This window comes from Varanus komodoensis, unplaced genomic scaffold (genome assembly GCF_004798865.1).
Source record: "Varanus komodoensis strain SLA01 unplaced genomic scaffold, ASM479886v1 scaffold2, whole genome shotgun sequence".
Classification (NCBI taxonomy): domain Eukaryota; kingdom Metazoa; phylum Chordata; class Lepidosauria; order Squamata; family Varanidae; genus Varanus; species Varanus komodoensis.
Window position 1 is genome coordinate 9,995,642 of NW_025335568.1, and position 15,614 is coordinate 10,011,255.

General features: G+C 46.4%; 1 protein-coding gene across 1 annotated transcript in view; it reads right to left on the reverse strand.

Annotated features, from left to right (window-relative positions):
* Positions 1 to 15,614, reverse strand: part of ANTXR2 (ANTXR cell adhesion molecule 2) — a 133,520-nt gene that overhangs the window by 104,912 nt on the left and 12,994 nt on the right. The window contains exons 4-7 of the mRNA XM_044428233.1: positions 9,324 to 9,405; positions 8,876 to 8,983; positions 8,700 to 8,768; positions 7,977 to 8,057 (exon numbers count right to left, since the gene is read on the reverse strand). Of these exons, the coding sequence (XP_044284168.1) occupies positions 7,977 to 8,057; positions 8,700 to 8,768; positions 8,876 to 8,983; positions 9,324 to 9,405 (340 nt within the window). The remainder of the gene's footprint in view (positions 1 to 7,976; positions 8,058 to 8,699; positions 8,769 to 8,875; positions 8,984 to 9,323; positions 9,406 to 15,614) is intronic.

A 15,614-nucleotide genomic window follows, 5' to 3' on the forward strand; every position in this document is an offset into this window, starting at 1 on the left:
GGCAGGATAGAGAAGCCACTCCGGACTGACTAATTCAGGCACCGCTCCAACAATTATGCAGAAAACGATGGTCTGGCACCGAGCCGCTGATTTCCCACATCAAGAATAGCCCACCCCAAGAGGAGGCACCAAAGGAGGAAGCATAAGCTGCTGAAAGCACAGGACTGTGCCCTAAAAGCCATTGCTGGAGCCAAATAGGATTCAAGCATGCAGGCACCACACGTGCCAGGGTGGCCCTGGCCCTTGGGAAGGGCTGAAGCACCTCTCTGAGGTCAGAACCAACCATGTATTTTACTGTTTGGATCACATGGGGGAGGTGGCGCCCCTTCCTCTGCTCCCCTGTCAGGCTCAATTGGGGAACCACACGGATAATGAGAACACTCTCGGCTGAATTGTTCTTACGTGCGGTCAAGTTGTCTCCAACTTACGCCAGCCTTATGAATGAAAACCCTCCAAGATTGTCCTGTCCAGGACAGCTCTACTCTGCTCTTTCAAGTTCAAGGCTGTAGCTTCCTTTGTGAATTCAATCCATATCATATTTGGTCCTCCTCTTCTTCTATTGACTTCCTTTGACTTCCCCTGGCTTGTTAGGATTTCTCCAGGGAGAACTGCCTCCACATGATCTGCCCAAAATACAACAGCTTCAGTTTTGTCATTGTTGGTTCCAGGGTAAATTCCGGCTTGATCCAGACTAGGACACACTGTTAGTCCAGGGAATCTGCAGAGCTCTCCTCCAGCATCATGTTCAAATACTTCAAGAAATACACAGACCAATACAACACTGAAGTGCAGCTTGTGAGTGTGGAGTCTCTGTTCATCCAAACCCATCCGACTGATTTTCACTGAATTATAAATTCTATAAATGGAATTAGGATTGCAGCCTTTTTTTGCAATCCACTGGAGAATGTGTAAAATCTTAAAGGCATCAAGGCATCACTCTCTCCAGTATAAGACTACCAAGCCAGTGCCAAAGTCTTTATAAGGCCTACTAGAATCCAAAGCTGATTTTTGCAGGACTGAATCCAGGAAGGAGAGTCGGCCAAATTCTGTGTGGACTAGAAGCTGGATCTGGGTAGGGCTGAGTCCCAGCGGGATCAATGACATGAGAATATGCTAAGCAAAACTGAATTCCAAGCAACAAGCAACACGCTCTGTAGGACATGGCCAAGCCAGAGGCTGCAATGATAATACATAAGGAAGGTTCACAGCCCAGTACTTTAATAGCAGAAATGGTGGCAGTACAGGGACTAATGCTCAGGAGCTCTCTGAAAGAAATGTTAGAGCAAAATTCTGGCAAGCCCTGCTTCCCAGTAAGCCTTGGGAGAATCAGTGAGACAGATGCAGAAGAGGCTGAGAGAAGGAGCAGAGAATGGAGAGGACCAAGAGCTGTGCTCTGAAGCTGGGCTGTATTAAGTGAGTTTACAGTATCAGTTATATAATGAAAGTGAAAGCAGTTGAGGAGTATCTGACATGCTGAATCTAAATCATACGCTGAACACATGCATGCGCACAGAGAAGAAAAACCAGGATGAGTGGAGATAAGAGGGAGGAGTGGAGAGCACCTGGAAACTTAACAGATAAGCCCTCTGTGCACCAGAAGATTAGATGATTTGTAATATGTCAGAGGATGTCAAATTAAGCCCTGTAAAATACTGAAGGGTAGGAACAGGGAAATATTCCATTTCCAGGCCATTGAATCGCTTTAACAACTCGGCTCAGTCATTCCCCTGCCCAGCTCCCTGCTATTCCTGCATCTCGGCTGCCGGAACAGAAACTCTAACTTGCTTGTTCTAAATCTCGCAGCAAGCGCAGTTCGAGCATTAGGCTATCCATGTGGATTAAAGAAGAGTGTGATATAATCGGTGTAATTTTCCTCAGTGCTCACTTACCGCCTCCCTTGCTCCTTCTCCTCCTGCTCGTCTTCCTCCTCCCTTCACTGCTTTCAGCATTTAATGGGTCACTTCCGGCTGCCCTAGCACACACATCCCCAGCATATTTTTCCTCCTCCAGGAAATGTCCCAATTAAGGAGAGCCATAATTGCTAATCACATGCTCCCTGGAAACGGTTTCTGTCCTGTCAGCGAGACAGTGCAAGGGCCCGGCTGCCTATGTGGTGGCAGGCACTTCTTCCTTCTGGCCCCTTGCAGGAATCTGTGCTTTCTGCTCAGCTGAATCCAGAGCAGGACATTGTAGGAGAGAACTGGAAGAGCAAAGTTTCAGCACAGCAGGAAGGGCTAAGAGCAGCGGGCCTCCTGCCAGCTGTTTGCCTCTGTCACTCTGGAAACAGAGAGGTTCGTGCTGTGACACTGGCCTCAGCTTCTCCTAACCTTTCTGCGTGTGCACAAAGGTTGAGAGGGCTGAATGTCTTCTAACTGAGGCTCCAAACCACACACGACCCAAGTGGCAATGGAGCCAGTTCTCTGCAGTGCTCTCACAGCGTGTGTACAAACAGCCTCCAGCTACAGGGCAACATACAATGCAATAGATAAATAAAATAAACAAGCAAATAAACACCACAGCCAAGAGATGTGAGCTCATAATCAAGGCCTCGAGTCACATACACCCACATACCAAGCCTGCTTGCAGCCTTTTTCCCAGGAGGAGGAGATAAACTGAGGCAGGAGGTGAACACACAAGAGTGCGGTAGACACAGGCCAGTCCTCCCCACCTGGAGTCTCCCTCACCAGATGAGTTGAATGACGGGGTCCTGAAAGGTTGGGGAAGGCCAAAGTAGGTCATCTGAGGTAGTACCCTGCATCCAAACTGGGTGCCAGTCAGATGAAAGAGGTCTGCGCGTTGGCTGGGACATGCCAGGAGTAGTGGAGAAACAACACAGCAAGTACCAGCACCACCCCTCTACCTGTGATAGCTCTTGCTACACTTCTGCTTGCTACCTTTCTGCAAACTTCCCAAGAATTGTGGTTGAAGGAAGATTTGAACCCGGGCATCCAAGGTACTCTTCCCACCAGACCATGCTGGCTTTGATCATTCCAACGAAGCCTAAACAGGCAAACAAGCTGCTAATACTTCCAGGTCTGGCACAGGTCCAGTATACATACAAGAAGAGCATTTCTCTGCAAGGCTAAGAATTCTGCCTGCCTTTCCTCGCTAAGTCACTTCTAACCAAGCATCATTTTTTTATTTCCACCCAAGTAGCTCTTCTAAAAGAGGCTAATATCTGCATTAAAATCCTGCTGTGTGGGAGAGAAACTTATACACTTGCAAGCCCTGAAATTTTACATTGCCAAAGCATTTATTCCGCTTGCTCGTGAAGCCATACTTCCAGATAATTATCAGCCAAACCAGATCAGTAAACCATTACTGATTGGATAACTAAGTTGCCTTCAGCATTTCTTCTTAAGCCACTCAATGTTCCACTTGGATTTATTTATTTTGACAAGTCTGTGTTCATTTAAATCTTTCATAAAGTTGGGAGACGTTAACAACACCAGAAAAGATTGCAAAAGTTCCTTGGCAGCCAAGCTGTAGCAGCAAAGAATTGTACATACGTGTTGAGCATTGTTTAAGTATTCTACATAATGCAATATTTTCATAGCAGCCACATTCTGGCTGCTCTGCTGGTCCCCCTTCATCAAAACTTTAGGTGTCTGTTTTTCAAAGCTAAGGAACCAATGCTAATTTGAGGAAAGCAGACTTGCCAGCATGTAAACAATGCCAGTGAAGATGATTTCAGCTTCCCCAGCCCACAACTCCCATCCCCCTCTACTAGATCCATGATGGAAATCAAGCCACAGAAGCCTGTTACCAAACTGGGACTACCTGTGGCCAAAGTCCCACAGAGTTCAGTAGGATTCCCCTCAGTGCCTAGGACTGCACTGCCAGCTCTCTGCAGAATGCTGGAAGGAGTCAAGAGGGTCTTCCAGACCCCAAGAACATGTGTCCAGCATACCCACGCAAGCCTCAAGCCACTCGGACTGATCCACTGGCCAAAGCAAACTGGCACATGCTGGTCCAAGCCACCACATTCCAGCCACTGCCACCATGCCTCAGTTTCCCATCTCCTGAGCTCCTTCTTGTCCATTGCCCAAACTCTCCAGCCACCTGCTGGACTGCTTTTGCTATTTCCCAGCAACTGGGGGATAAGCACATCCACTCAACAAGTCAACCACATAAGAAGATATGAGTGAGTGTCGGCTCTACATTTCTGTTGTTCTGTGCTGTCAAATCATCTCTGACTCTGGTGACCCCCATGACAGCCCTGCTCGGTTCTTGTAGACTGAAGAACACCCTTTTACAAGGAGTGACTGTAACCAATTCCATTTCACCATCTATCTCACTGATGGCCACTTGTCACGCTCCAGATGTTTTGACCTTCAGTTCCCATGAGCCGTGCCACCATAGCCAAGGGCGAAGGATCACAGGAACTGTAGACCTAAACAACTAGACAGCCAAGCTACCAACTGCTTGGCCAACTCATTGCTTTTCTTATGCAACTATCTCTTGTGAAGGCACATGGAACATCTTCCACAAAAATACAGCTGTTTCAGCTCCACATGAATGCAACCTGCAGCCTTATATGCTCAAAATCTTATGTGCAAAGACTGTTGCTTCCTAAATGTTTTAATCTGGGAAAGAACCACATAATTTTAACCTACAATTATAGGTCTGTCTGTCTGTCTTGCACATAGGACCTCTGCAGAATGATAAGGCAGGTAAGGCTGAACTGGACTTTTCAGGTAGCATCCATACTGGCCTGAAGATTTGTTGAGCTGACTTGCACGTTTAAAGAATGCAAAAGTGTGGGGGTAGAGGAAGATGGAGGGAGAAACTGGAATGTTGTGGCGAGAAGCCCCTTCTCAAAATGGCAGTGCAGATGCTTTACCGATAGGACAGGAGTATGAAGCCACTTCCAGACTGAGGGCAAATTCAGCTTCAGAGAGACAACTGAGGGCCGCATTCCAAGAAAGGGCAAGGCCAGAGGCAAAAGGTGTGATACCAAACAAATACAAATGCCAGCATATTTTAGCATAAATCCCTTACTGTCAGTAGCTCAACCTTAGAAGAGGCATTTCAACCTTATACTATGGTGGGAGGACTGCCCCAAAGCATTTGGATTACCAAACAATGAACAGGAAGTGATAGAGGGAGGGGGGCTGTCTATCTGGGGAAGCCAAGCAGGTCAGTTTGGGATCCCAGAAAGACAGTTTTGACCCCCATGTTTGCAATTCAGCATGCATGATGTAGAAAGTCCCAGCCAACCAGAACCCCAAATTGCTGGCATCTCAGGTGATGGACACACCTTAGCAAGCACCTTCGAATCATTCAGTAGCAGTCGGAATAGTTGGAAGGGCCCAGAAGGTCATCAGGTTCAACCCCCTGCTATTGCAGGACACTAAGCTACACCATCGCATTTAGATGAATGTCCAAATCCTTTTTGGATGTCTCCAGTGTGGGAAACCCCACAACTTCCCCAGGCAATAGGTTCCTTTGCTGTACTGCTCTGACTGTGAGGAAATTCCTTCTGGTGACTAGTCTAAATCTGGTTTCTTTTAACTTAAGTCCATTATTCCGTGCCCTGCTCTCTGGAATGAACCAGAAGCCCTTCCTTGTCCTTCCTTTTTGTGACAGCCTTTCAGGTACTTGTAGAGTGCTATCATATCTCCCCTCAGTCTTCTCTTCTTGAAGCTAAACATGCCCCATTCTCTCAATCTCACCTCACAGGGCTTTGCTCCAGACCCTGAATCATCCTCGTTGCCCTCCTCTGTACCCTTTCTAGCTTTTCTGAATCATTTTAAAACTTAGGTGCCCAGACCTGGACACAGGATCTTAGCCAGGGAGTGTACAAGAAAGGCCCAAAGTCCAGAGAAAAATGCCCACTGGCTTTGCTCCAGGAACACCTGATTCCAAGGCGATGAAGAGGCAGCCCAGCTTCCGGTGAGCTTCAGAGACTTGTTTTCTACTCAGAGCAGAAAACCCTGGGTAAAACAAAGCAACTCTCTCACTATCAAGCAACACTGTATGTACTGAACCTTGTCCTCAAACAGTCCAATGACTCATTAAATAAAGACGGAAACCTACAACTGGCCATCACAAAGTTCCTTATAAGGTTCCAGAATGTCTGAACTCACACACCTCACCAAATAATCCTTCATGTTTTTATAGTGCTTTCTAGAGTTCAAAGTATCTCAGATGCCTTATCTGGGGAAATGCTCACAGCTCACTAAGTCAAGCAAGTCTGTATGACTATCCGCCATTTTGCACGAGGAGGGAATGGAGCCGGAGAAAAGAGAAGAGGTCATCTAAGCCTAACTAGTCAGGTACGATTCGGCAAGTACTGACCCATCTTTGGACAAGAAAGCGTAAATTTTACTCTTCTGCAGGGACTGAAAACAGGAGCGGCAGCCCAATCCAGATCTCCAGAGCTCCCAGGTAGCCACATACCTTTTCCCTGACAACAAACCATTGGAAGATTTCCAAGTTTTCATGCCATTTCCCCCCAATTCTACAAAGCTAACACGCCTCTCCTAAAGCTTGGTTAGTGGCAGTGGGAGCTTTTAAGCTAACAGATACTAGAATCTGGGATATTTTTGGCCTTATCTCATCCTGTTTGCCTTTGGTTCTGCACACCCCTGGAATGAAGCAATCCCATGATAGAGTGGCTGACTGGTCATGTGCAAACTCCTTAACTCTCCTCACTGACATTTCAAATCCCTTCTCTCTCTCTCTCTCATTCTCTCTCTCTCTCTCTCTCTCTCTCTCTCTCTCTCTCTCTCTCTCTCTTTCTCTCTCTCTCTCTCTCTCTCACACACACACACACACACACCATTGCCATTCTGCAGCTGAGCAGATGCCAAAAAACAAACAAAAAAAAAAACCCTGCTTGTTTTGCATGCATTTTAATTTGTTTCAGAATTCAGCCTTCCTTGCTGCAGAATCTCTTTCTTCAGCACTGCAGTACATGCAGCCAGGAATATATGAAAACCAAAATAAAAATCAAAAACTTTCAGCACAGCAAAGATTTTCTTTAAGCAAAGAAATACTCAGTATTTCCAGCGCAGAGAACACTCAAGCATTTGCTCAGCTTGCCATCTGTAAACCAAAGACTTCACCAAGCAGCAAAGTGGAGCTTCATTTAAAGAGTCTGTTTTAGGAATTAAACACTATCCATATGTTTTTCCTCCAAAATAGATTTCCTATAATAGATAGATATAAATGCCAGCTCTCCTGTTTGCAGGGTGTAGCTCACATTTAAATTGAGGTGCTACAGTTATCTCAATTTGCATGCACACACACATACACACACATACCCACAAGTTTAGTTTTCATTTGAACAACTATACTTTCTTTTTTACCACTCAGCCAGCTCACACAAAGTCAGGAACAGTGTCATGAAGTACCAATCAATTGCGTTTCAGGAAGAAGTTCTACACCAGCCTTCCCTTCCCTCCAGATATGATAGAGGATCCAGGGAATTATGGGTATTGCAGTCCAATGCACTGGGATCATGGGAGCTGGTCCCATGCCCGTGCCCATGGGGCCATGCATTTTCACACAGCTCGCTACCACGATCTGCAACTGAGATCAAGCCCTCAAGCTCTGGCGGAGAAAACGGAGCCCATCTATCATCTCACGCAGCAGAATGTGGAAAACAAAGGCAGCAAGTTCGATGCACTGTCTCTACCTGCAACCTGCCTTCACTTCTTCCCACCTGGGCATGAGGAAGTTCAACAGGAACACTGAGCTCTGGAGCCCACCAGAGAATGCTTCTGCAGGAGCCAAAGCTGAGCAGCAGGTCAAAAGGAAGCTCTCCTCCAGTCTCCAAATGAGAGTCCACACGTGGGATTGAACCCTTGCTCAAGAACGTGGACCTGGAGAAGAGGTTCGCTCACTAGACAACGGCCTGGTAACATGTCACAAATGTAAAGGGCTGGAATCACAAAAGCAGACATTTCTTAAAAGTCCAAACCTCCTACCCTTAAAAGTTAAGCAAGATACATGCTTTTGGGAGTACTCACAGAATTAATTATCCCTCGGAGTGCTTGGAATCCTTCCTTCACTGGGAAGACTTGCTCTTTTGAATCAGCTATACTTTCCAACTAGGGAAGGAAACACAAAGATTTCTTGCAGAGTGATACAGACTGTACCAGCAGCCGTTACACACACACACACACCCCTACACACACCCCAGCTCTCCCTAACCTAGTGCCCTGCAGATGTGTTGGAGTACAACACCCCAGTTTTCCAGCCAGCATGGCCAACAGCCAGGGGTGTTCCAGCCTGATACATCTGGAAGGCAGCAGGATAGGAAAGGCTGACACACAAAGTTTTTATAGTAAGGATCCAAAACAGTGAAATGCACTCCCAGGGGACAATCAAGAAGCAGACGGAGCCCAGTTTTGTGAGATCATTACATCGGTCATCACTGCAGAACAGGCAAAAGGCAGCTTGAAAGCAGTTTGTCTTCTCAGCCATGGAAACCACAGGAATGGAATACAGCACACATAACAGTGCAACGGGCGTTCGAGTTCCTTTCTTGGATCCCAAACTAACAATATCCTTAATTAATATCACAACTGTGTCTTGCTTCTTGATTTGTTTTTACAGATCAAAAGCTCCTGTAAGGTGGTGTGGTGTTTTGCATGCGTACTTCTTACTTCCGCCTTGAACACGGCTTTCTTGAGGGAAAAACAGGGTACAAATGAAATAAATAAGGAACATCGAAAAGATTGTTCCCTTACCTGCTCTTGGTTAAAATTGAGCACTCCAACACAGTAAACCCGTGCTCCCAGATTCCTGGCCAGATCTGCCTGTTCCAGAGAGAACGAGAGGAAAGCATAGTTGGGCATCGGCTAGAATGTGGCGCACAGGGCAAGCACTGAAAGCGGCAGGAGCGCCGACTCGATGTGGCACTCACCTCTTTCTTTGCATACTGCGGTATCAGGCCTTCCAACTTCCCATCTGTCAGAGCAATGATGATGCTATTTGACTTCGAGCCCCCTGCATTCTGGATTTGGTTATTTGCCTGAAAAGCAAAGTATGCATGATATCCCAATCGCACTAGAGGGGCAGGACGGTTGTGGGAGAATAAAGGTATCAGGGAAGAGATGCAGACAGTAAAAATGACTGATTATTTCTGATGAACCGAGGGTCCATCAAACTGGGGCCAAAAGCAGACATGACATTATTTGTGTCTTTGCCCAGCTGTTTTTGGTATAAAGCAGATGCAGAGAGGCTGTGAATTAGGACCATGAAATAGCTGCACATGTGCCAAAGATATAAATATTACCCCGTCACAAAGGATCCAAGAGGGTGAGGTGCTTTTTAGAGCCAGTTTAATTAAAAGAGTATGGAAAGTGACTTACTTCTTTTAATCCTTCATGCATATACGTTTCACCTCCTGGAGAAACATTTCCTAACTTCTCAAGGCCTTTCTTAATTTCTCCTCTAAGGATAAGAGAAAAGTAAAGCAAAAGATTATCAAACTAGTGCCCATCAAAAGGCAAAGCTGGAAGAACTGACAGAATTAATATACACGTCTTCAGAACGGTATTTATTTATTTGTATTGCCATTGCAAAAGTTCTGTTTGCAAAGTGAGAGTGGACAAAACCCTCGTAATTTGCCTTCCACCACACTCCCCACATTTGAAAGGTGGATTAGGAAAACTAGCAGAAAGCAATCTATATCCACGCTGGCGGTCCTTTTGCAACGGACGACATGCTGTGTGCTATAGATGGCAGCTGAGTGAGTTACGTAAAGTCAATGCAATCTGTTTAATCCAAAATATTTTACACTCGGCGTCTATTGAAAACAACTTGAAACTGATTATGTACGAATGCAGATTACAAAGCAGACACTCTGTGCTTGCCAGCCATGAGTGGCAGCCTGTCCACAGGCTCCGGCAGTTCTGCTGCCAAGAAACAAACGACAAATCGAGTTCCAGTTTTCTGAAACAGATTTCGTGGTGCAAAAAATAGCTCGCATGCAATCAGTTCAGTTTTATTTATCCAGCATACAACCAAGACCTTCCAGCGATCCCTGACATCTCCAGACCTATTTCCACCACGGGGCCCGACGAATAAGAAAAAAGATGAAGAAAAATTTGCTTCCGCAGCAAGAGAGAGAAAGTTACCATCTGCCCACTAGTATGATGGAACAAGATAAAGTAAAGGATGGGAGATGTTGCTAGAGAGAGAGAGGTGGAGGAAGCAGAACAAGGGGACAGAGAGAGTTACATATGCAAGTTCTCCACCAACTCAAAAGACCACGGTTCAGCCTGGTTGCTCCTCTCACATTATCTAGAACAGGGGCATGGGACCTCAGCCCTGTAGGCTAAATTCAGTCTGCCTGGGATCCCAATCTAGTGTGCCAGCCTTCTTCAGAAAGCCACACCACTTCCCCTGGCCATGGATTGTTTGGTGGTTTCCTGGTTTTGCACAGGTCCCTCCTCATCCACCATCTAAAAGGTTGATTTGTATCTCCCAAGGCTTCATTCCTGGAAAAGCTTTAAACTATGCTGGCATTTGAGGTATTTCTAGTATTTTTGCCATGCGCCATTTTGCCCTTGGCCCTGAACACCACTGGAAAGTTATCCCCAAGAGCATCTCGAAAACTGAATTCAGACCCTGGGCTAAAGAAGATTCTGCACCCTGGCTCTGGAGCACCAGGCTGGTGACAGACTGAGTTTCAGCTCATGGCTCCTCAGGTCTACTCATTCCAACATCTCTACCTGGTGTATCCTCCTTCTGCAGAGCAAGCACCCCAGCCAGAAGTGTGAAACATGCTACGGCTCTACACATCTCATATGTGCTAGAACTCCAGTCTGGTACCACAGCAGACACCCTCTTCACCCATCCTTGGACACACAACTCCAGCACTGGTTCATCAGTACCTTTTCCTCTCAACACAGAAATACCCATTTGCAAGCTGCAGAGCCCATCCAACTCATCCTGTGGTGGTGGAATGTGTTGAGCACCATTCCTTTTATATACCTTGGCCACTGCAGCTAGTCCTAACGCACACACACCTCTACCGTGGGGTAGGGAGGGTACAGCAATTGCCCCCGAGCGCACACACCTGGCTGGCTGCAGAATGTCTCTCCGCCACACTTGCACACCCATGCTCAAGTTTCTGGCTGTGACCAAGGCACTGGCACCTTCAAAACTACCCTGGAAAGCCATGGGGTACAAGGGGCCATGACGAAAGTGACCGCCACCTTCTTGCCCAGGTACCTGCTCAGCCCAACATGGCACCTGTGAAGCTGGTACAGTCAGTGCTTCATCACCCGGACAGCCATTCACATCAACACTGTGGCGGGTTCCCAGCTGACATCTCCAGACCTCCTTCCATTATGGGACCCAACAAATAAGAAAAAAGAGGAAAAGATGTTGCTTATGCAGCGAGAGAAAGAAAGCTACCATCTGCTTGCCTGATGATGGAAGATGGAAGATAAAGGGTGGAAGATGCTGGCCAGAACCAGGCAGAGGGAGGAAGGGTTATGAGGGTTCCTCGTTGCAGCTTTCCACCATTCTGACTTCCTTCTCCACAGAATGGATGTTTAACTGGTGCCTGGCACACTGGGGAGCAGGCAGAGCATCCTCTTTGCCTCCCAGGGCAACGGGCAGTGGACCCAGTGCAGCTGCAGGGCTGGAATTCCCCCGCTTCCCCAGGGTGTGCCTTCCTCCAGCAGCGGGCAGGGTGCTTCCTTCGCTCCTCTCACATGTTCCCCTGCTGAATCAGGCAGCACCCGACGTCAGAGAGGAAAGTGCATGTGGCATTCTCATTACACGATGGGGCTCATCCTTGAAGTGCCATCATCCTGCCGAAAACTGCCCTGTTGCAATTGTCCAAGGAGCCTGGGCAGGAGCCATGCCAGTTAAATGGGTGCACTGGCTGGGGAAGATGGTCTCCAGCCACCGTTCCATTCCACTCCTGATTACTCCAAAGGAGGAGTTCTGTTGGCTGAGAACCCACACCTGTCAGTAGCCACCCACTCAAAGAACCACGCTTAAGGGGTAAGCAACCTGTCCTTTCTCTCCCTCTCTCATGAACGCAGAAGCCCATGGATCGTCTTGTGAAAATGAATGGTGGGAGACTTAGGACAGACAAAAGGAAATATTTCCACACCCAACATATTGCTAAACTGTGGAATTCTCAACCATAAGATGGAGTGATGGGCAATGACTTGGGTGGCTTGAAAAGGGGGACAGACACGTTTGTGGAGGAAAAGCTCTTAGGGGTTACTGATCTTGATGGCCCCCTTGTCAGGCAGTGTCTTGACCTGCTCGTGGACTTCCCATGAGCCTTTGGTTGCCCTTTGTGGGGACAGAATGCTGAGCTAAATACTTCTGTGGTCTGAGCCAGCACAGAAATCTTTCTGTTTATTTATTTATCTGAAGTATTTTATATCCTGCTCTTTCTCCCCATGGAGACCAAAGTGGTATGCACTGGAAACCATAAGAGGTATAACAGACAATAACAATTTTTTTAAAAAATTGCATCTGCAGTAAGAACATATGTTCTTATATTCTTGCAATCGGTTTGGAGGCAAGAGGAGATCAACCCTGACTGCTCTTTAGAAGGCCAGATCCTGAAGATGAAACTCAAATACTTTGGACGTCTAATGAGAAGGAAGGACTCCCTGGAGAAGAGCCTAATGCTGGGAACAATTGATGGCAAAAGGAGAAGGGAACGGCAGAGGATGAGGTGGCTGGATGGAGTCACTGAAGCAGTTGGTGTGAGCTTGAGTGGACTCCAGGGGATGGTGGAGGACAGGAAGGCCTGGAGGAATGTTGTCCATGGGGTCGCGATGGGTCGGACACGACTTCGCGACTAGCAACAACAGGGTCTAAGTCACCAGGGATGGGGCTGAAGTCAGGCAGAGCAATGATGGGACCAGCCTATGGCTCAGAACAGAGGGAAGAACCTGTAAAGCCCAACTTGGGCAGCAGAAATACAAAGATGCCCATCTGGTGGGTCCTTGGCAATGTTCCCAGGGCTTGGTAATCTGATCTTTCCTGAAACACAACAAGCACTGGGAATGCCTGTTACTCAGGGGGTGACCACAACTAGGACTCATACAAAAGGGCACCTTGGATGACCAAAAACAGGCGTCAGAAAAGTGATTGCTAGTGTGATGCAGCTGTTAAGAGTATATGACTGAGATGCAGGAGATCTGGGTTCTAGTCTCTGGGTTCAGTCATGGAGCCAACTGGGTGACTTTGGGCCAGTCACAGGCTCTCAACCCAACCTACCTCACAGGGTTGTTGTGAGCATAAGACTGGGAGGAGGAGGAGGAGGAAGAGAAGGCAGTGGCGGAGGAGAATTGTGTAAGCTTACTTTAGTTCCTTGAAAGGAAAAAAAGGAAAGCTATAAATACAATAAAGAAGTCCCTGAAGGTGCCATGTGATTGAAACAAAAAGAAAACTGAACCGAAATACACCAAATGAAAAACAAATAAGCCAAAAAGAAAACAATCAGGCCAAACTCAGCCCAGTCTCAAAGGCCAATTGCTCAAGCCAAGAAGATTCCTAATGATTCTGCTGCAAGTGTAGTCAAAAACGACCTGAATGGGAGTCATGCCTTAAAGCATATGCAGTGCAAGGAATGGGTGATCTTCCCAAAAGTGCATTCAGATTCCAAATATCCAAACCAAGACTCTCTGAAACACATACATGAGAGTCCCGGAGACCTCCATACCTGCTACAAGAGTTGTTGTTGTTGTTTTACGGTTACTCCTTTGTCAATAATGATGCATTCCTCAAAATCTACTCTGCCTACTAAATCCTTACAGTCTGCTTGCATTTGCCTTGGGTGAGCACAAAGCCAAGGGGACCTGTTCTCAAAGCATCCTGGATTTTTCTCCTGTGATGAAAGTCTGGAACCCACCAAGCATTGGGCTGCTCTGCTTGGCTACAAGCAGGAGACATGAATGCAACAAGACTGAGTTACTCAGAACTAAAATAGGTTCTCCGGACCCCAAAGCTAAACCTTGTGAGCCAGGCCATCGCTAACAATGTCAAGGGCTCTATGCAGCACCACAGGTCATGTGCAGAAAGATGGTGATGTGCACAGAGTTACCTTGTTGCATCCTGACAATCTCAGCTTTTATTTTCTAAAAGGAGAAAAGCGCATTGCCCTCGTGGCTTTTAAAATATGTCTGACAGGCTAAGGAGTCTCAGAAATCAAATGGATTGCTTACTACCACTTCCGACAGCCAGTGAGAAAACTTCAGTTTTTGACAACTAGGTTAAGCAAATCAGTAAACACTCCGGAATACAGTAAGTTAATCTTTGGCTAAAGTATCTTTATTCTTCTTGCTCTCTCCTTTTTCTTTTGTTACCATGACCTAACGGTCTTTTGCCAAATTCACATGTTCTGAATTCCATCTCAATTGCTAGGACCAACTGTCTGCACACCAAAATGTATTTAATAATAACCGCAGGGCATTACACAGTTGGTGACACGTCATTAAAGTAAAAGCAAAGCACCAACTCTTAAGAGATACCTTGCAGTAACAGGCCAATTCTGAAACCCACTTGGAACAAAGGGAGGGAAAGAAATCAGTTGATGGCAGCTTGGAGACTGCACCGAACAGTTACAAATAGAACATCTCTTCTCAGTGCAACATATGTGCAAGAATCTCACACCTCTGTCTTTCAGAAAAGGAACATTTATATTCCTAGCTGTTAGCATGCCTGTTGCCTTCCACCCCAATCCCACTTAATTATTGTTAAATAAGAAGTCCCTCATTTATTTATTTATTTATTTGTTAGTTTCAGGCTTTTATAGACCCTTGCAAACATGGCTCTCTGGAGGGTTTGCAACAATTAAAAACCAAAGAAAACATAAAAATTGAAACAAAATTAACAATTCAATAAATAAAACATCCATTCCAATAAAAACATCCATTCCATCAGCAGGTGCACCAACCGTGTTGATTTCATACCATAACCAGAATGGGCAACATCTTATATAGAAATAACAATTAAAATCTTAAAATTCATCAATTAAAATAACAACCTAAAATCAGAATTAAAATTAAGACTATCAACAGTTAAAATACTCTGGAAATAAAAAAAATATTTGCCAGGTGCTGAAACAGGTACAGAAAAAGGTGCCTGGTGCACGTCTCTGAGGAACCGATTCTGCAAAAGGGGAACCACGACTGAAAGGCCCAACACTGGATAGCGCCTTCCTAACATCCTTTAAAGGTGGCTCCCAAATCAGGACCTTCAATGGAGAGCTTAGGGTCCAGGGAGGCTTACATGGATGGATAGGTCCTAAACTATGCAAGGTTTTATACCTTGAAATGAGCACCCTGAAGCAGCCCCGGTCTTCGATCGGCAGCCAGTGCAGCTGATACAGGACTGGTGTGATATGCTTATAATGGACTTGTAATCAAACATCTGGGGGCACGTGCCATGGCCCGTGTGACTTAGTCCCAAAGAATTCGTGGGCATCTCCAGTTAGTTCTGCTATGCTACTGGGAGGGTCTGGGGCGTTGGAGCATTCAAAAAGCTCACCTACATTATTCCAGGGATCCTCGCAGCACCTTGGTAAGGAAGGTAGCCTAGGCTTGGCTTATACCGAATGAGGTAGCAGAGGGACTGCATCACCAGAGGCCACACTCTCCATAAATCAGCAATCCAGCATG